The 21279-nt window shown below is 52.0% G+C and overlaps 1 protein-coding gene across 3 annotated transcripts in view; it reads right to left on the bottom strand.

The window, feature by feature from the left end:
• LOC311531749 (uncharacterized protein) overlaps positions 1 to 21279 on the bottom strand; it is a 106145-nt gene that overhangs the window by 12457 nt on the left and 72409 nt on the right. For 2 of the 3 annotated variants that reach the window (XM_084649419.1, XM_084649418.1), the window contains exons 3-5: positions 12784 to 12974; positions 11889 to 12086; positions 3710 to 3874 (exon numbers count right to left, since the gene is read on the bottom strand). In XM_084649419.1, coding sequence (XP_084505545.1) covers positions 3710 to 3874; positions 11889 to 12086; positions 12784 to 12974 — 554 coding nt within the window. The remainder of the gene's footprint in view (positions 1 to 3709; positions 3875 to 11888; positions 12087 to 12783; positions 12975 to 21279) is intronic. The other variant, XM_084649420.1, reaches the window with a different exon arrangement.

The following is a 21279-nucleotide window of genomic DNA, read 5'->3' as shown; positions in this document are numbered from 1 at the left end:
CATGGACCTGGATGCGGAGGCAGATCAGGCCCTGTCCTCCCTCTTCCAAGGGAAGACTCAGAACCCTGCAGAGACCCAGTGCAGCCCCGGTCAGAAGAACTCCAGAGTTACCCTCTTCAGCCAGGCCAGGATCCCTGGGCCGGGTTCAGGGTGTTGAGCCGGTGCCAGAGCATGGACAGGACTAGTTGGTTCAGCACCAATGCCCTCCCCCGCAGGGAGAGGCACCAGAGGAGTCCTGTCCATCTCCACAGCCACTCACCCACCCTGGCCACCAAATCCTACAGTTCTCTGGCAGAGAAGGATGCATGGCGGAAAGGTAAATGCCGAGATAGAGCAGTGACCTGCGCTTCAACGAATGGCTTGAAGTGCAGGTGGGAAGGAGCTCATCTGCCACCCTGCCCCGACCATCAGGCCAGAGCTCTTGACCTAGTTGACCCGGGTGGAGGAGACCACCCAGTAGATCGCCTGGCAGACCTCCACCTGCATCAGGTTGCCCGGGTCCTGGATCACAGGAAGCACATCATTGGCATATGCTGACAGGACCAGCCGCAACTCTGGCTCTCAAAGCACCAACCCCATCAACCTCCAGAGGAGGAGACAGAGGAAGGGCTTGATTGCCAGACTATACAGCTGGCCTGACTACAGACACCCCTGACGTAACCCTCAGCCGAAGCTGACCGGCTTGGTCAGGGTCCAGTTGAGCTTGACCAAGCACTCCGCAGAGGCATACAGCACCTGGAGAAAACCCACGAATTGGGGCCCGAAGACAAATGCCCGCAGAGTGCACAGAAGATACCCATGGTCCATCCTGTTGAACACCTTCTCCTGGTCCAGGGACAGGAGGGTGAATGACAGACCATCCCTATACATGAGCTCCAAGAGGTCCCGGAACAAGTACAAATTATCGAAGACGGTGTGGCCTGGGATGGCGTAGGTCTGGTCAGGATGGACCACATCCACAAGCATGGACCCCTGCCGCAGCGAGATGGCCTTCACTACGACTTTGTAGTCTGTGCTGAAAAACGAGATGGGACACCAGTTCCAAAGGTCGCGGTGGTCCCCTTCTTGGGTAGGAAGGTGAGCACAGCTCACCTGCACGACAGAGGGAGGACCACACTCCCCAAGGACTCGGCCCAGACGGTGACAAGGTCTGGGCCGAGGACATCCCAGAACACATGGTAGAACTCCATGGTCAGCCCGTCCAGGCCCGGAGATTTATTGGTGGGCATGAGACAGAGGGCTTCCAAGAACTCGGCCAGAGTGAGAGATAGCTCCAGCCGGTCCCAGTCGCCACGTTGACCATTGGAAGTTTGTTCCAGAGCACAGTACAAGTGTTGGTGTTGGTCAGATCCTGGGAGAAGAGGTTAGCGTAGAAGGCCCTGGCCCTTCCACGCATCTCCTCGGGTCTGTGAGTGGGGGTACCATCCTCTGCCAAAAGGCAGGTGACCTGCTTTTTAATCTCCCTCTTTTTCTCTAGGACGTAGAAGAAGCGGGAGCTGCGATCCATCTCCTGAAGGAGATGGATGTGTGATCGAACCAACGCGCTGTGGGCCCAACGGTTCTCCAGGGCCCAGGGCTCTTCCCGCTTCTCCCGGCACGCTTCACAGAGGGAGTGATGGTCGATGAACTCCCTTAGGATGCCTGTGGTGGCCTGGCTGCTCTTGAGCCCAGAGCAAGCCCGGTCCTCAAGGGTGGTATTAAAATCCCCGCCCAGGACCAGGCACTCACGAGGATCCAAGGTGTTGAGGAAGGCAGATGCCTGCCAATAGAAACGCACCTGCTCCGGGCCTGGGTTTGGGGCGTAGACGTTGACCAAGTTCAACGTCAGCCCCTCCATACAGACCCAGAGGTGCAGCAGGCAACCAGGCATGACCTCAGCGACCTTCAGCACTTCGGGCCGTAGGTCAGGGGAGAAAAGGGTGGCCAACCCAGGAAATGAGTGCTGAGGGGCTAAAGTACACCTCATCCCCCAACTCCAGCCACCAACTAGCCTCGGTGGCTGGAGCGGTGTGGGTCTCCTACAAGAAAATCACAGAGTATCCTCCCTCCCAAAGAAAGGAGAGCACCTGGCACCTGTGGAGACCCACCCCACAGCCCCGGGTGTTTAAGGTGGCAAAGATGGTTGGTTTCATAGTGAGGGCTGGGGAGGATCCTTGCAGGCAGGGGTGTCAGCAGGCCTCGCAACAATCCGTGACTGACCCCAAAAGCCAGCAGGGAGTCACAGAAGTTGCGGGCCCGCTGGTAGGCCATGATGTCTTGCCTCTCGGTCCCCCTCCCCTCCTCCAAAATGGCCTTCATGGTCCAGAGGACGAGGTGGAAGTCCCCACAGCCCTGGAGAGCGAGCTGCACCTTACCCTTGAAACCACGGGTTTCCACCAGGAAGCGGAGCGGCTCATCCCACAGTGCAGCGAGGGACGGGGTCACGGACCTGCGATCGTACTCTGGCTGGGCCCCTGTGATGACCCCGCGGCCCACAGAGATGGGCAAACAGGGGGCAGACCCCCGGCACGGAACCTGTAGCGGTGGGGCCATGCAACCCATCCCCATCCCCGGCAAGGGAGAGAGTGGTGGAGGGAAGAGAGCAGCCCCTAAAGGGTCGGGGAAGGGAGACACAAAAACCACCCCCTGAGGGTCGTCCGAAGAAAGGGGAAATGAGACAACACTGGGGTGGCAGCAGTATGGGAGGTAGAGGGGAAGAAGGCGGGCAACGTGTCAGAGGCAGGCGCGGGGCTGGGACCAGCAATGGGATCAGGAGCTGGGGCAGAAGCGGGGTAAGGATCCCCAGCAGCTAAGCTACAGGGGTGCGGCACCTGTCGATTGGAGTCAGGGGCTGAGGGGATGGGAAAGGGGCCCTCAACGATGCCAGGCCCGGGCACTGCAATGAGCTCAGCACCCACAACCAGGGCGTTGGGCATGATGGCATCAGCGGTAGGGCCCCCAACTGGGAGGGGAGGCAACTGCTCCGCCTCAGAGTGGGGGCACCCAAGGGCTCGGACCCCATCCACTCGGCACCGCCCATCACCACCAGGTGTATAAATTATGGGACTCTTTGAGTTGAGAATCTAACCATAGTTGGAAAATTTCTTATCAAGCAGCAGTCAAGCCCTGCCCCAAGGGCCAGAGCCCCTAGACTGCTGATTGCCCTGCCTTGCCCAGAGGGCTCAGGCCCCGAGACTCCTGCTTATTGCTAGGCCCTGCCCAAGGGGACAGGGCTACAGACTGGTACTTTGCTAGTTCCCCAGCTAATTAACTTAGACCACTGTGACATAGTGAGAAAGAGGGGCCTCCCGCTGAGCCTGAGGGGGGAGATGAGCACCAATGCATTACACAGCCACAGCAATAAACACAGTCCTATGCATGCTTGCCTCACCCTTTGACTAAAACTACTGCCCTGTATTTCCAAGCTCCCCATGTACAAGGCATGAAATGTGCATCCAGGCAGGCTCTGACTGCGTAGCAGTGGCACTTATATGGCACTGTGACTTCGTATCTGAGCACTAAACAATCCTTACCTCACAACCCTGCTCAGATCCATTTTTACAGATAGGGAATCAAGGCAGAGAGACTACGTGACTTTCCCTAGGTCACACATGGTGTCTGTGGTGGAGCAGAGACTTGAATCCAGGTCTCCCAAGGCCCAGCCTAGAACCCTAACCACTGGGCCATCCTTCCTCTGACTGTCTTGCTACAATTCCAGCTCCCTTCTTACCTGCCCTGCCACAGAATTGTCTCCTTCTTCAAAGATGATGTTGCCACTGTCTCCATCAGGGTCCATCAGCACCAGGGTCTGATGGGTGGGAAGGGATGAGGAGGAGGTGCTGAGCCTCGCCATCTCCTCTACTCCCAGCACGATCCTGCTGTTGAAACTGCTGTCCTTTGAAAAGAGAAGACAGAGTGAGACGCTGCCCTGGGAGTGTGTTAGGGACAGAATATGCACTCTGGGGACTCAGCACAAGGTGTACTGGCTTAAAGAGGATGTTCAAGAAGGAGGCTGATAAACTGGAGAGGGTTCCAAGAAGAGCTACAAGAATGATTAAAGGATTAGAAAACCTTCCTAATAGAGATAGATGCAAAGATCTCCATCTATTTAGTTTAATAAGGAGAAAGTTAAGGGGTGACTTGATCATAGTCTATAAGTACCTACATGGGGAACAAATATTTAATAACGGGCTCTTACTGAGAAAGGTCAAATGTGATCCAGTGGCTAGAAGTTGAAGCTAGACAAATTCAGATTGGAAATAAGGTGTAACTGTTTAACAGTGAGACTAATTAACCACTGGAACAATTTACCAATGATCATGGTGGATTCTCCATCACTGACCATTTTAAAATCAAGATTAGATGTTTTTCTAAACAATCTGCTTGAGGAATTATGTTGGGAGGTTCTGTGGCCTGTGTGATACAGAAGGTCAGACTAGATGATCACAATAGTCCCTTCTAGCTTGGAATCTATGAAAAAATTATGCACTCCAGGGAGATAGATAAATTGCTCCCTCTCATCCTTGCAGCCAGCAGGAACTCGACATTGCTCATATGCACAAAGATAGCTCTAAAGTTGGTTTTGTCTTGTGTTCTGAAGGCTCCGATAATCATGCCCATTCTGATCTCAGCTGGCAGCGAGTTCCAGATACATGGCCCACCCTCCTGCATTAACTGATCTTGCTCTTGAGACTGACAGTCCCTGCTGTTTCAGCAGCTGTTGTGGGAAGCCAAGATCTCACAAGGTGAGGTGAGTTCCCAGGTAACTCAGGCCAGTCCCATGACAGGCTTTGAAGGGGTCGACCAAGATCTTGAATGTAATCGGGAGCCAGTGCAGAGCAGGGAGCAGCATCCCACTGAGCTCTCTGAGGCCTGTGCTGCTGTATTCTGGAACAACTGCAGCTTTTTAAAAGTTGTCCCCTCCATACCTAGGGATAGAGAATTCCAGTAATCAAACTGGGGACTGGGAGCCTCACCGTCGCTATGTCTGAACCTGATGGGAGAGGGGAATGATTATCTTGCCACCCATAGCTGGAAGAGAGTTTTAATTATCTGTGTCTGTTTGGGTATCCAGGTGGCCACTGACTGTCTAGACAAGCAGAAGGCAGTTGGCCTCAAGGGAGGGTGGTGATAGAAACATGGCAAGTTCTCTGAAATCCTTCCTCTTCCCACCAGCAGCATCTTGGTCTTTCAGGATTCAGTTTGAGACACTTCAGCTAGGTTTGGCTTTGTGTCTGATGGGAAGGTCATGTAGAAGCTGGGTGTTGCCTAGGTGTGGCTGGCACCTCAGTCCATGCCGTTGTAAGATGTACAGAAGTTAAAATATGCCTTGAAAATATGCTGTTGACAACTTTTTGTCTGCCCTTTTAACCATCAGGTGGCAATCACTCTGTTTCCTTTTGGATCTAAAGGCAATGACAGTCAATAGGCCCATCCCAATAGGTGAGACATCTTGTCTGGGGACATGGGCAGCGGATATAGTAGACCAGGAGAGGCTAAGCCTCCCCAAACAACCAGGCCATGGCCCCACCCACACTGCTCCTCTTCCTGCCCTCACTCAACCTCTCCCTCAAAGCCAGCAGGGGTTAGGGACTTGGGGTGGCTGGGGCGGTGGGCTGGGGCTCAGGCTGGCCGGGGCGGAGACGGGTGGGCTTGGGCTGGCTGGGGAGGGCTGGCCACTGGCCTGGGACTCAGAGCGGCTAGGGTGGGCCAGCCAAGGCAGCTGGGATGGGTTGGCCAGTGTCCTGGGACTTGAGGTGGCTGGGGCAGGCAGGCCAGTGCTTGGGCCGACTGGTGGACTGGTGCTTGGGGTGGAAGGGGCAGGGCGGCTGGTGGCCTGGGGCAGCCAGTGGGCTGGGACTCAGGCCAGCCAGTGGACCAGGACTTGGGGCTCCGGTGGAGGAGAGGGGCAGGTAGGGGCAGGGCCTCGGGTGGAAGTGACGGGTCTGGGGGCTAGCCTCCCCAAATTGGGGAGGGGAGAGGGGTTCATGTACCACCCATGTCTGGCCCTGGGGAGCATTAATTAAGCTATAGCAATTCCCAAAAAGGGAAAGCACTGCTGCTTGATAAGAAATTTTTCAACTATGGTTAGGTTCTCAAATCAAAGACTCCCATAATTTATTTATGGAGGAGATTCTTTTCTCTCAGTCTAGCTAAGGAGAGCCCCTGCCAGGTGACAAACAAGAGTAACTGAGCTCTTTTCCTACGCAGAGTGCCCTAAGGCTATTGTCTCCTATATGTTAATTAAGAATCACAGGAGAGAAAAACAAAATGTAGGTTTTAAACCAGTTAGAAATAGCTTGGCTGGTGACCCAAAAACCTGAAAATTCCATAGGTCAAACTTCCTGATTTATATATATATACACATAGATATTGACCCCAACTTATAAATTTGCACATTTGTTTGCCTATGAACCAGGTATACATCTCTCTATGTGTAAGGGGACTGTTGGCCCCTTACTAAAACTCTGTGGAGCTTTTGGTTGCTAGCTCCTGGTACCAAAAGAAAGGGGCAGGGTCGACTGGAAATCAGGACCCTAGGGATTGACAGTCCCAGGGGCAATGGAGAGAGGCCAATGCTCCAGGTCAGCCTGATTGACAGGGCAGGCAGGCTAACGAGGGAGTCAGGAGGCCAGGGGGTCCCATCCTCTGTGTGTGCTGGAACTGGGGCCAGAGTGGGGCCGAGATAAGGGAGCAGGGGCCTGAGCTGAGCTGGGGAGCAGAGCCATGCCAGCCAGAGAGAACCAGAGAAGCAGCCCAGGGAGCAGGTCAGTGCTGGGACCAGAGCTGCAGCAACCAGAGCCAGAGGGGCCAGAGAAGCAGCCCAGGGGGCTGGAGGCAGAGCAGCATCAGTGCTGGGGCTGGAACCAGGTGTGGTGAGCAGCTGGGAAGAGCGAGGGGGACCCTGGGCAGTGGGCCCAGCGCAGGGAGACACCCCAACCAAGAGGTCCTGCAGGCCAGACTTGGAGGGGGATCATAACCCCAAAGTGGAGGCCTACACTGGGAAGAAGGATCCTGCCACCTTGAGCCTGAGGGTGTGTGGCCACCACCAGAGCAAGTGTCCAACTCAGAGCATCCCTGCAGCACAGCCAGGGCCTGGGAGGGAGGCCTGGGACTTGTGAGAAACAGACTGTGAATTGCCCAGACATTCCAGAGACGCTGGTTGTGACGTCCCCGTGCCAAAGAGTGGGGTTACATGTTTTTCTTTAACTTTTCCCATTGTTTCCTTATTTTTTAAATTGGTTGCTGTTTCATAAATTGTATTTGCTTGAATTTTATGCAATGATCAGTGGGTCAGGGAAGCATCCAGAGCGGAAAGACCACCCTGGAATGGGGACACCCTAACCCCTGTCCTAAGTGACCACGACAATGTTGGGGGTCAAGCCCCAAAGGGAATCCTGGGCCCAGCCTTGTCAGGGTTACAAGGGCTCTGCCACACAGAAGAGTGGAAGGGGAGCCCTCAAGGTCAGGAAGGCCTCTGGGTAAAGGAAGTGGGAGCGAGGACTTGGATCCTTTTGCTAGCCCATTCCACCAGGGTAGTGTATAAGCCAGAAAAATTCCCCACAATAGTGGGATCTGTCCCCTACTTACATATGTAAATAATCTCTCTTGTTCCTAATGTATATGACAAGCTTTGAAAGGCATGAAATGAAGAGTATTAGATATAACCAGAGAATGTACAGATCATGTCCATGAGATTTAGAAGACTCTAAGATATTTTGTTTTCCTGGTAAATGATTGCACCCTAGCAGTCATAAGAATTATTGAAAGACATATTCACTTAACTAGGGTAAAACTTTGGAATATTAAAATAAATTGCTTAAAAGGGGGGGATATCAAATCAATACTTGGGGAAAATTATGAAATACAATCCATGAAATGAGCAAACCTTGGACTAAATGAAGCATCAAAGAAATTTCTTATACACTCTCGCTCTCTACTGGATATCAACAGAAGCAGCAGAGAAAGAAACTCAAAGCTGAAAGCTGAGAGCAATATGGCAAATGGCCAATGGAAATCAGAGGGCTGCCCATTCCACCACGCCCTGAAATCAGGATATAGAAAACTGAGGTCACCATGTGGGACCCCAAAGTTGGCTGAACCCACAAAGAAGCTGCAGGATCCCCAATGCGACGGACACCTGGACCAGCTGCGTGGAAAGGACTCTCCCCCATACTAGGGTTAGGAGAATAAGAAGTGGTGAGATTTCATTTCAACGACTGTATTTCCCCTTCTGTTCTGTAACATAAATAATTGTAGGTTATCTTGTTTAAGTCTACACTCTCTAGCGAGACACCATAAGTTTTATTTTAACTATCTGCATTCCCTCATTTATAAGTCCAAACAAATTGGCCTAAGAGAGATTTGAACCATAACTTCAAGCAATTGCTTTCGATAGTCTAAATTTGTTTCTTTTGGACCAATGTGCTCCCATAGCACGGACTGTACTCTTAAAAGTGTCTTAACGACAAGCATATCATTACCCTTTGGAGAAATACTAGCAGGGTGATAAATGTGTTAGGTACAAAAAAATGTTCATAAGTACCTGTAAGAAGAAATCTTGGTGATTTGCATGTTCCTTGGTGCACCTGCTGAGCCTCAACCCTAGGGTTTGACACCTGCTGGCGAGACTGTATTGGTGTCCGTGCAGTAGGTACCTACAGCACCGCTGTGTCTACACTTGGTTGGTAAACAGCTGATTGTATATTGGGGTTCTGGGTGAAATAATAACTTGTTGATTAGTTAAAAGTAACCAAGTGTCCTGATTTGAGAAATACTGTTTAAGTTAAAAGCTGGCCTGAAAAGAACCTAGCATTAAATTAGAAAGCTAACACTCCTTAGCGTCAGTGAAAAGAGGCTATCCTATTAGATTTCATTTAACAATAGGTATAACACTTATGCAGTAGGCAAATCTAGGTTGTTAAATTTCAGCTTTAAAATCTAAGTGGCACCTCGGCAAATTTCCAAAAATGACCCCCTTTCACATAGACACTGTTTCACAATCTCCCCCAGTGGTTCCATACAGATATGGACCAGGTTGGGGAAAAGGTTGGATTCCTTCTGGGACACCACAGTCCAGGGCTCTAGAGTTGGAGGAGCAGGTGTCCAGCAAAACTCTCCGGGTGCAGCTTGAGAATGATTGAAGCCACCGCAGCATGAATCCACAACTCCCTGCCATGTGTTTGAGGATGGACAGAAGGACTCCATTGTCAGCTGTATCAAACACTTGAGAGAGGCCCAGCAAAGGCAATATGGGTGTACTGTCCCATCCATGGTCAAGAGACGTTACTAAGGCTGAAGTCTGAATGGTTCAGGATATTGGCAGTGTCTAGATGCAGGTGGAGATGACCTGTGGTGTGTTTTTCAGTTAGCTTGCTCAGGAATGGGAGGGGAGTTCACAGAGTTGGAAGAGACCTCAGGAGGTCATCTAGTCCAACCCCTGCTCAAAGCAGAACCAATCCCCAATTTTTGACCCAGATCCCTAAATGGCCCCCTCAAGGACTGAACTCACAACCCTGGGTTTAGCAGGCCAATGCTCAAACCACTGAGCTATTCCTCCCCCAGAGTACCAGGCTATCGTTGGAGAAGTTGGTTTTGCTGTGTGCTGGTTTCTCAAGTGTTGCTGACTTATGGGCCACTTTGGGGTGCATGGTAGATTTCCCTCCTCAAGGGACGTGTTGACAGTCTCCTTTGTAGGGATCACGATACTCTTGGATCTTTCATTAGCCAAGCAGGGCCTAGGTCAGAGTTGGCGGCTCAGTTTCCGGCAGTGCTTCTAGGACTTCCTGACTCTGATATCTTGTACTAGTCCCAGGGGACAACTGTCTATGTTACAACCACTGCCACCTCATTTGGCAGAATTGCCTATTGTTCAGGTGTGACCCAGGACTGGAACAGCAAGGGTACTGCAGGTGAGGATCGAGGTGCCCTGGCAGAACTTTGGGGAGTAGTCTTGCATACCTATTATCTGCATTATATCTGGGTTTAGCTAGAGCCTTTAGTCCTCTCAATTTCTTGGGTACTAAAGCTCCGCAAATTCATCCACATTAACAGGCACACCACTTTTTAGGCCACACTGTAACCAGTCTCCCATATACAAAGGCTCCCCGGGGTGCCTCTGGGGCATTCAGTATCTGTGTTCCTGCACTCTTCACCAAGTGTCCCACACACTTGAGCTGCAGAAGCTACCCCCCTGCTGGCGTAAGTGAAGCCAGTCTCAAATCCTCAGATGCTTCGCACAGCCTTGGCAATGCATCGCCCTAACAGGAAGTAAAGCACTGTCAGCTCCTTCCAGCACTGTCAGCTCCTTCTCTGTGGGACTGAGTCCGCTCATGGTGTAATTCATTGCCACACCACCAGAGAAAGAACGGTTTGACATCACAATGCCCTGTCTGCCAAGGGAACTCGGGGACTTAAGCTCCCTGCAGCGGTGCAGAGAGGTTATAAACCAGGTGTATGAGCCACATACTCATAGATATTACGGTCAGAAGGGACCATTATGATCATCTAGTCTGACCTCCTGCACAATGCAGGCCACAGAATCTCACCCACGCACCCCTGCAATAAACCTCTCACCTATGTCTGAGCTACTGAAGTCCTCAAATCATGATTTAAAGACTTCAAGGTGCAGAGAATTCTCCAACAAGTGACCCGTGCCCCACGCTGCAGAGGAAGGCGAAAAAACCCAGGGTCTCTTCCAGTCTTCCCTGGAGGAAAATTCCTTTCAGTCCCCAAATATGGCGATCAGCTGAACCCTGAGCATGTGGGCAAGATTCACCAGCCAGATACCCAGGAAAGAATTCTCAGTAGTAACTCAGATCCCACCGCATCTAACATCCTATCACAGGCCATTGGCCCTATTTACCATGAATAGTTAAAGATCAATTAATTGCCAAAATCATGTTATCCCATCATACCATCTCCTCCATAAACTTATCAAGTTTAATCTTGAAGCCAGATATGTCTTTTGCCCCCACTGCTTCCCTTGGAAGGCTGTTCCAGAACTTCACTCCTCTGATGGTTAGAAACCTTCGTCTAATTTCAAGTCTAAAGTTCCTGATGGCCAGTTTATACCCATTTGTTCTTGTGTCCACATTGGTACTGAGCTTAAATAATTCCTCTCCCTCTCTGGTATTTATCCCTCTGATATATTTATAGAGAGCAATCATATCTCCCCTCAGCCATCTTTTGGTTAGGCTAAACAAGGCAGTACCTGCATTACAGATTATACTGGCTCCCCAATGAGCTTCAGATCCAGTTCCAGGCCCTCGTCCTCATTTACCAAGCCCTTGAAAGGGTCGGACCCAGCTAAACAAGGGACCACCTCTCCCCTCACACTACTTCAAGGACATTGCAATCATCACAAACCATATAGGCTGGGGCTCGCTGCCATCCCTGTGAAGAGGATTTCCCTGCCGCAGGGAATCAGGCTCAGTTCACATCCCTCCTGCAACAGACCTGTGTGTGCACGTTGCCTTTCCTCAGTAAAGGCAGCAGCATTCGGGCCGCGGAGCAGAGCCAGCTGTCCTGCCAGGACAACGCTGAAGCAGAACTGCTTGTATTTGGTGCCTAGACCCCAGGGTCACCAGAGCCACAAAGTTTGAGGAGACACACACGTACTAGACACAGGCAGTGGGAGACACTGTTTGCCTCTGCACCCGGATGGTAGAAAGTTCCGTGCTCAGCAGCGTGGCTGGGGGAGGAGAAATGGCACGGAACACACATAAGGAGATCGGCATGAAAGCCATCTACCGTCCCCCACCCCAGCCTTGTTTTCACCAGAAGGTGTAGCAGGACTGTGTTCCCAGGCTTGATCAAGACTCAGTGCCTTGTGCATGGTCTGTTATTGCCCCATGCCTGGCCTGTGACCATTCGCTCTGAGAGAGTCCCCACTGCGTAACAAAATGTACCTTGGCAGGGTTGCCCGAGAGGCTTTCTGTCCCCTTGTCGGTGGTGAAGACAGGAGATCCTGATGCCAGGACGGTCTGGGCCAGCACCGAGCCTATGGCCATCACATCAATGCTGGCTCCGGTGGACACATGGAGGCTACCATAGGCCTTGGGGTGGGCTTCGGTGCTGTGCTGGTAATACTGGCGGCTATTGACATCCTGCATGGAGGCAGAGGCCGTGACAAACATTCATCGAGGTGAAAGCTGCCTATGCCTCCTGCAGCCACCTGTCAGGGGGAGACGGGGGGAGCTGGGGTGGCTGTCACAGCTGCACTAGCTCAACAGTAGGAGAGTTAAAAATCACACAAGACCCAGTGAAGTCAGGCTTATTAGTTCATTTAGTCCAGTAGCTGTGAAGCTGTGATGACCAGCCGGGGGTCTTCAAGAGGCTTGAACCTGAGACCTGCAGTTAAACCATCTTTGATAGCTTTCACTGTTAACAGCCCTTAGCAGCAGCAGATAATGTTACAGTGTAGACAGGGCTTGTTTTCCAGGGAGGTTTGCACACCTATAGCTACTGAGGGGTTTGGATTCTCACTGAGGCTGCTGCCTGCACAGCAATCCCTGCATTCTACCCACACAGATCGCTCTGAGAATATGCTTCTGGCGGGGGTTTCACGTCAGCGCTGTGCAGGGGGGAGCAAGGGCCACCAGCCCCTTTCCTTGAGGAGGAAACAGAGACACAGCAAGGGGAAGGGACTTACACAGGCCAGCTGGGGAGTCAGTGGCAGAGCTGGGAAAGAGCCCAGTCTAGTGCCCTATCCACTGAACAATCCCCCTGCAGACCCCCACGCCTCTGTTCCACCCCCAGAGCTCTCCCTGGATCCCTCATGCCACCTCACACACCAGTGCTCACCTGCGTGACCTGGATCTGGAAGGTGGTGTGGGGGTTCCGGAAGTGGGTCTTGAAGTGCTTCACCGCCTCGTCCCGCCGGTTGAAGCCGTTGCGGCAGCGGTAACAGTGCCAGTGTGCCCCTTTGAACTTCTTCTCCCCTTTGATCGTGCCCACAATCTCGCAGTGACTGCAGCACCGCAGGATCTTCAGTCCTGGCAACGGCAAAGCCCCAGTGAGGATCGAAGGGTTTTCAACAGGCTCTGCTACAAGCACGTCCCACCAGGCAGGTGCTCAGGGCCTGGAGATGGTGGAAAGGCTCCTCTTGCCTTCAGGCCTACATGCTGCATGTCAGGGAGGTTATCACTGAGCAGGGCTGAAGTTGTCACTTCCCGGAGTGGGGAGGGAGAGGGAGACATCCCGCACTGGGGAAAGCATCTGCACATTTTCCATCGCAGCTAACACCAGCTCAGCATGGGGAGCCCTGCTATCAATGGGCGGGTGGCAGCACGGGGAGCCCTGCTATCTATGGGCTGGTGGCAGCACGGGGAGCCCTGCTATCTATGGGCTGGTGGCAGCACGGGGAGCCCAGCTATCAATGGGTTGGTGGCAGCACGGGGAGCCCTGCTATCAATGGGCCGATGGCAGCACGGGGAGCCCTGCTATAAAAGGGCTGGTGGCAGCTGTTAGGATACAGATATTCAGGCCTGTCTGTAAAGGCCTATACTCTAAGAATTTAGGTGTATTCTTATCATTTGGCTAGTTATAGAGGTACAAAAGAGAATCAAAATCACTGACTGCCGGTGTAAGGGCCTTCTCTTACTGTGACAGTCTGAGGCCCTGTTCTTAGGCTAAGGCCTTTGGCTAAGCAACAGAGGCAGCCATAAGCTGGGAAGCAAACGGTCACATCCTCACATTCCAAACTAGTCACATTGAAATCAGGTGCTATTGGGCTGTTAGCCCTGGTCTACACTAGGACTTTAGGTCGAATTTAGCAGCGTTAAATCGATTTAAACCTGCACCCGTCCACACAGTGAAGCCCTTTATTTCGACTTAAAGGGCTCTTAAAATCGATTTCCTTACTCCACCCCTGACAAGTGGATTAGCGCTTAAATCGACATTCCCAGCTCGAATTTGGGGTACTGTGGACACAATTCGATGGTATTGGCCTCCGGGAGCTATCCCAGACTGCTCCATTATGACCGCTCTGGACAGCACTCTCAACTCAGATGCACTGGCCAGGTAGACAGGAAAAGAACCGCGAACTTTTGAATCTCATTTCCTGTTTGGCCAGCGTGGCAAGCTGCAGGTGACCATGCAGAGCTCATCAGCACAGGTGACCATGATGGAGTCCCAGAATCGCAAAAGAGCTCCAGCATGGACCGAACGGGAGGTACGGGATCTGATCACTGTTTGGGGAGAGGAATCCGTGCTATCAGAACTCCGTTCCAGTTTTCGAAATGCCAAAACCTTTGTGAAAATCTCCCAGGGCATGAAGGACAGAGGCCATAACAGGGACCCAAAGCAGTGCCGCGTGAAACTGAAGGAGCTGAGGCAAGCCTACCAGAAAACCAGAGAGGCGAACAGCCGCTCTGGGTCAGAGCCCCAAACATGCCGCTTCTATGATGAGCTGCATGCCATTTTAGGGGGTTCAGCCACCACTACCCCAGCCGTGTTGTTTGACTCCTTCAATGGAGATGGAGGCAATACGGAAGCAGGTTTTGGGGACGAAGAAGATGATGATGAGGAGGAGGTTGTAGATAGCTCACAGCAAGCAAGCGGAGAAACCGGTTTTCCCGACAGCCAGGAACTGTTTCTCACCCTAGACCTGGAGCCAGTACCCCCCGAACCCACCCAAGGCTGCCTCCTGGACCCAGCAGGCGGAGAAGGGACCTCTGGTGAGTGTACCTTTTAAAATGCTATACATGGTTTAAAAGCAAGCATGTGAAAGGATTACTTTGCCCTGGCATTTGCGGTTCTCCTAGATGTAGTCCTAAAGCCTTTGCAAAAGGTTTCTGGGGAGGGCAGCCTTATTTCGTCCTTCATGGTAGGACACTTTTATCACTCCAGGCCAGTAACACATACTCGGGAATCACTGTAGAACAAAGCATTGCAGTGTATGTTTGCTGGCATTCAACCAAAATCCGTTCTTTCTCTCTCTGTGTTATCCTCAGGAGAGTGAGATATAATTCATGGTCACCTGGTTGAAATAGGGTGCTTTTCTTCAGGGACACATTCCTGCTGTGCTGTTTGCCTGTGGCTGAACAGAAATGTTCCCCGCTGTTAGCCACGGGGAGAGGGGAGGGTTGAGGGGGTAGTCACGCGGTGGGAGGAGGCAAAATGCGACCTTGTAACGAAAGCACATGTGCTATGTATGTAATGTTAACAGCAAGGTTTACCCTGAAAGAGTGTAGCGACTGTTTTATAAAATGTGTCTTTTTAAATACCGCTGTCCCTTTTTTTTTCTCCACCAGCTGGATGTGTTTCAATGATCACAGGATCTTCTCCTTCCCAGAGGCTAGTGAAGCTTAGAAAGAAAAAAAAACGCACTCGAGATGAAATGTTCTCCGAGCTAATGCTGTCCTCTCACACTGACAGAGCACAGACGAATGCGTGGAGGCAAATAATGTCAGAGTGCAGGAAAGCACAAAATGACCGGGAGGAGAGGTGGAGGGCTGAAGAGAGTAAGTTGTGGGCTGAAGACAGGGCTGAAGCTCAAATGTGGCGGCAGCGTGATGAGAGAAGGCAGGATTCAATGCTGAGGCTGCTGCAGGACCAAACCAGAATGCTCCAGTGTATGGTTGAGCTGCAGCAAAGGCAGCTGGAGCACAGACTGCCACTGCTGCCCCTCTGTAACCAACCGCCCTCCTCCCCAAGTTCCATAGCCTCCACACCCAGACGCCCAAGAACGCGGTGGGGGGGCCTCCGGCCAACCAGCGACTCCACAACAGAGGATTGCCCAAAAAAAAGAAGGCTGTCATTCAATAAATTTTAAAGTTGTAAACTTTTAAAGTGCTGTGCTTAAAGTGCTGTGTGGCATTTTCCTTCCCTCCTCCACCACCCCTCCTGGGATACCTTGGTAGTCATCCCCCTATTTGTGTGATGAATGAATAACGAATGCATGACTGTGAAGCAGCAATGACTTTATTGCCTCTGCAAGCGGTGATTAAAGGGAGGAGGGGAGGGTGGTTAGCTTACAGGGAAGTAGAGTGAACCAAGGGGCGGGGGGTTTCATCAAGGAGAAACAAACAGAACTTTAGAACAGTAGCCTGGCCAGTCATGAAACTGGTTTTCAAAGCTTCTCTGATGCGTACCGCGCCCTCCTGAGCTCTTCTAACCGCCCTGGTGTCTGGCTGCGCGTAACCAGCAGCCAGGCGATTTGCCTCAATCTCCCACCCCGCCATAAACGTCTCCCCCTTACTCTCACAGATATTGTGGAGCACACAGCAAGCAGTAATAACAGTGGGAATATTGGTTTCGCTGAGGTCTAAGCGAGTCAGTAAACTGCGCCAGCGCGCCTTTAAACGTCCAAATGCACATTCTACCACCATTCTGCACTTGCTCAGCTTGTAGTTGAACAGCTCCTGACCACTGTCCAGGCTGCCTGTGTACGGCTTCATGAGCCATGGCATTAAGGGGTAGGCTGGGTCCCCAAGGATACATATAGGCATTTCAACATCCCCAACAATTATTTTCTGGTCTGGGAAGAAAGTCCCTTCCTGCAGCTTTTGAAACAGACCAGAGTTCCTGAAGATGCGAGCGTCATGCACCTTTCCCGGCCATCCCACGTTGATGTTGGTGAAACGTCCCTTGTGATCCACCAGAGCTTGCAGCACTATCGAAAAGTACCCCTTGCGGTTTATGTACTCGCCGGCTTGGTGCTCTGGTGTCAAGATAGGGATATGGGTTCCGTCTATAGCCCCACCACAGTTAGGGAATCCCATTGCAGCAAAGCCATCCACTATGACCTGCACATTTCCCAGGGTCACTACCCTTGATATCAGCAGATCTTTGATTGCGTGAGCTACTTGCATCACAGCAGCCCCCACAGTAGATTTGCCCACTCCAAATTGATTCCCAACTGACCGGTAGCTGTCTGGCGTTGCAAGCTTCCACAGGGCTATCGCCACTCGCTTCTCAACTGTGAGGGCTGCTCTCATCCTGGTATTCATGCGCTTCAGGGCAGGGGAAAGCAAGTCACAAAGTTCCATGAAAGTGCCCTTACGCATGCGAAAGTTTCGCAGCCACTGGGAATCGTCCCAGACCTGCAACACTATGCGGTCCCACCAGTCTGTGCTTGTTTCCCGAGCCCAGAATCGGCGTTCCACAGCATGAACCTGCCCCATTAGCACCATGATGCATGCATTGGCAGGGCCCATGCTTTCAGAGAAATCTGTGTCCATGTCCTGATCACTCACGGGACCGCGCTGACGTCGCCTCCTCGCCCGGTATCGCGTTGCCATGTTCTGGTGCTGCATATACTGCTGGATAATGCGTGTGGTGGTTGATGTGCTCCTAATTGCCAAAATGAGCTCAGCGGCCTCCATGCTTGCCTTGGTATGGCGTCCGCACAGAAAGAAGGCGCGGAACGATTGTCTGCCGTTGCTCTGACGGAGGGAGGGGCGACTGACGACACGGCTTACAGGGTTGGCTTCAGGGAGCTAAAATCAACAAAGGGTGTGCCTGTACATCAAGGAGTATTTCAGGCAGGACTGCACGGAGGGTTCCAATAAGAAATGGTGCACCAAAGTTATCGTTGTTATTGGAACAAGGAGGTTAGCCTGGCCTCTGATTGATACATGGCTAGATTAACCTCGCTGCGCCTTCTCTGTGACTGACTGCAGTGTGATCTAGACAGGGGAGGAGGAAAATGAGTCCAAAACAAATCTGGTCTATGTCTTGTTCTGACCCACTCCATTGATCCTTTACATCTTTGGCTGGCAGCAGACAAAAAAGGCGCGAAATGATTGTCTGCCCTTGCTTTCACGGGGGGAGGGAGGGTGGGAACGGGGTCCTGACGATATGTACCCAGAACCACCCGCGACAATGTTTTAGCCCCATCAGGCATTGGGATATCAACCCAGAATTCCAATGGGCAGCGGAGACTGCGGGAACTGTGGGATAGCTACCCACAGTGCAACGCTCCAGAAGTCGATGCTTGCCTCGGTACTGTGGAAGCGCTCCGCCGAGTTAATGCACTTAATGCACTTAGAGCATTTTCTGTGGGGACACACACACTCGAATATATAAAACCGATTTCAAAAAAACCGACTTCTATAAATTCGACCTAATTTCGTAGTGTAGACATACCCTTAGGAATACAATCCTGTCCTGATAGTGCCTATCACCTCCAGAGAAAGGGAAGTGCCTAGAAAATGTAAAAGGAAACTTAGTTTGATAGCATCCTGTCTGGCAAGAACTCACTTATCAATAGCTGGGATGTGAAATCCTCACTTCTGTATTGTTTTGTCATTATAGTTCCCACTTTGCTATTGTTTGTCTGTATAATCTCTGTCTGGTTCTGTGATTGTTTCTGTCTGCTGTATAATTAATTTTGCTGGGTGAAAACTAATTAAGGTGGTGGGATATAATTGGGTACATAATCATGTTACAATATGTTAGGATTGGTTCGTTAAATTTCAGGAACATGATTGGTTAAGGTATAGCAACGCAGAAGTCAAGTTTTACTATATAGTCTGCAGTCAATCAGGAAATAGGGGGGTGGGGGTGGGCATGGGCATGGGCATGCGGGTGGGGGAAATGGGAACAGGGAACAGGGGTAAGGAAATTGGAATCATGTTTTGCTAAAAGGGGAAATGGGAACAGGGAATGGGGCTGGAGAAACTGGAATCATGTTTGGCTAAGGGTAGGAATGGGAACAGGGACACAGGGCTAAGGCTCTGTGGTGTCAGAGCTGGGAAGGAGGATATTAATGAAGGAAACCGGAATCATGCTTGCTGGAAGTTCACCCCAATAAACATCTAATTGTTTGCACCTTTGGACTTCGGGTATTGTTGCTCTCTGTTCATGCGAGAAGGACCAGGGAAGTGAGAGGGTGAAGGAATAAGCCCCTAACAGCAGCACGGGGAGCCCAGCTATCAATGGGCGGGCGGCAGCACGGGGAGCCCTGCTATCAATGGGCTGGTGGCAGCACGGGGAGCCCAGCTATCAATGGGCTGGCGGCAGCACAGGGAGCCCAGCTATCAATGGGCTGGTGGCAGCACGGGGAGCCCAGCTATCAATGGGCTGGTGGAAGCACGGGGAGCCCAGCTATCAATGGGCTGGTGGAAGCATGGGGAGCCGTGCTATCAATGGTCTGTTGGCAGCTCGGGGAGCCCAGCTATCAATGGGCGGGCGGCAGCACGGGGAGCCCTGCTATCAATGGGCTGGTGGCAGCACGGGGAGCCCGGCTATCAATGGGCTGGTGGAAGCACGGGGAGCCCTGCTATCAATGGGCTGGTGGCAGCATGGGGAGCCCAGCTATCAATGGGCCGATGGCAGCACGGGGAGCCCTGCTATCAATGGTCTGTTGGCAGCTCGGGGAGCCCTGCTATCAATGGGAGGGCGGCGGCACGGGGAGCCCTGCTATCAATGGGCTGGTGGCAGCACGGGGAGCCCAGCTATCAATGGGCTGGTGGCAGCTCGGGGAGCCCAGCTATCAATGGGCGGGCGGCAGCACGGGGAGCCCTGCTATCAATGGGCTGGTGGAAGCATGGGGAGCCCAGCTATCAATGGGAGGGCGGCGGCACGGGGAGCCCGGCTATCAATGGGCTGGTGGCAGCACGGGGAGCCCTGCTATCAATGGGCTGATGGCAGCACGGGGAGCCCTGCTATCAATGGGAGGGCGGCGGCACGGGGAGCCCAGCTATCAATGGGAGGGCGGCGGCACGGGGAGCCCGGCTATCAATGGGCTGGTGGCAGCACGGGGAGCCCTGCTATCAATGGGAGGGCGGCACGGGGAGCCCAGCTATCAATGGGAGGGCGGCGGCACGGGGAGCCCGGCTATCAATGGGCTGATGGCAGCACGGGGAGCCCAGCTATCAATGGGAGGGCGGCGGCACGGGGTGGTGGTAGCCACCCATGTATTTTAACACTGTCACATAATCCTTCTTGCAGCAGGTCTAATCAATCTGGTGTTTTGGAGGCATGTCTACACTGGGGTGACCAGACGTCCCGATATTAGGTGCTTTGTCTTATATACACAACTATAACCTCTCCCCCCCACAGCCCGAAACAAAACTATTCTGATTTTTCATACTTGCTGTCTGGTCACCTACTCTACACTTGGGCTCCTAATTGTGGTCACACTATCGGTGCTGCTCAACCGGCATGAGCAATGGTAGGAAATGCTGAGACCATGTGCTTAGCATAGACAGGGCCAGGCAGTGAATGTAGGGCTCCAAGAGATCCCCGGCCTCTGCAACACAGAAAGAAGGCTCTGCCTTTATCATTTGCCAGGTGGGCCCCTCTTTATAGCAAAACCACCCCACACACTTCCTCAGATCTATTAGTCATAAGAATGCTCACGCCTGAGAAGCTACACAATGAGCCAATTTTCAGGCTCTGAAGCTAAACTCTGACATGCTTGGCAACTGCAGGGCTAAGCCTGACCAGTAATATCGCTCTTGCAGATGTTTGTATTTGATTATGTTTAGTTTCTGCTCTGCATAGAATATAGCCTTCTATCTGCTATTATTTATAATTATTCTGTGCCCTGCCTACACAGCACTTTAGTCTGTGTGGAACCTCTCTTTAACATGCCATGATACAGACTCCATTTGTATTTCAGCACTAGTCACTTTAACACACGGTGTGGGCTGGGCCTTGTTCTGTCTGCTGGAGCCCGAAATCCAGATGTTTTTGTGTGAAGCAGTAGTGTAGCAGTGTGGGGAACTGAGAGGAGGACTGACTGTATCACACCAGGAGTTCTGAAGCACAGATCTGTGACTGGGCATCCTCCAGGGTTGCAAAAACAAACAAGCAAGCAAAACCCCTGAAATCCAGAATTACAATATAAAGAACAAGAAAAGTTCTGAAACACAAGAGAGCAAGTGAGAAAGTTTGATGTGCGACATCCAAACCTGGAATCCTGGGATTCTGCAATCCAAGAGAGCAGAGAGAAAAAAACATTTGGTGAGTATGAAAAGAAGCTCAGAAGAAGATCAGTATGCAAAATATAAGCCAGGAATCCTGGGAATTTGTAACCCATAGAGAGCCATGTAAGAAGACCTGAGGCCCCTGAGCTCCAGGGGAAAGAGTGCTCCTGAATTCCCAACCCCCCATCCCTCTGGGCACTACTGCAATAGTGCTAATAAGGAGCTCTGAGAGCCTGAACCCCAACATGGAACAAGTGCTCTGGATAGCAGGAGACTGCTGAAGGCAGGAAAGATGCTAAACCTGGCACCCTCAATCCCTGTTGGTGGTTGGGGTGAGAGAGAGCAGCATGAGACATCGCAGGGGCCCTGGGGAGGTGAGGGAGACTTCTGGGTGAGCAGCCCGTTACCCCAAACCCTGGGAAAG

This window comes from Lepidochelys olivacea (assembly GCF_965140295.1).
Source record: "Lepidochelys olivacea isolate rLepOli2 genome assembly, chromosome: 15".
NCBI classification, from domain to species: Eukaryota; Metazoa; Chordata; order Testudines; family Cheloniidae; genus Lepidochelys; species Lepidochelys olivacea.
This window is presented reverse-complemented; position numbering and strand designations above follow the sequence as displayed.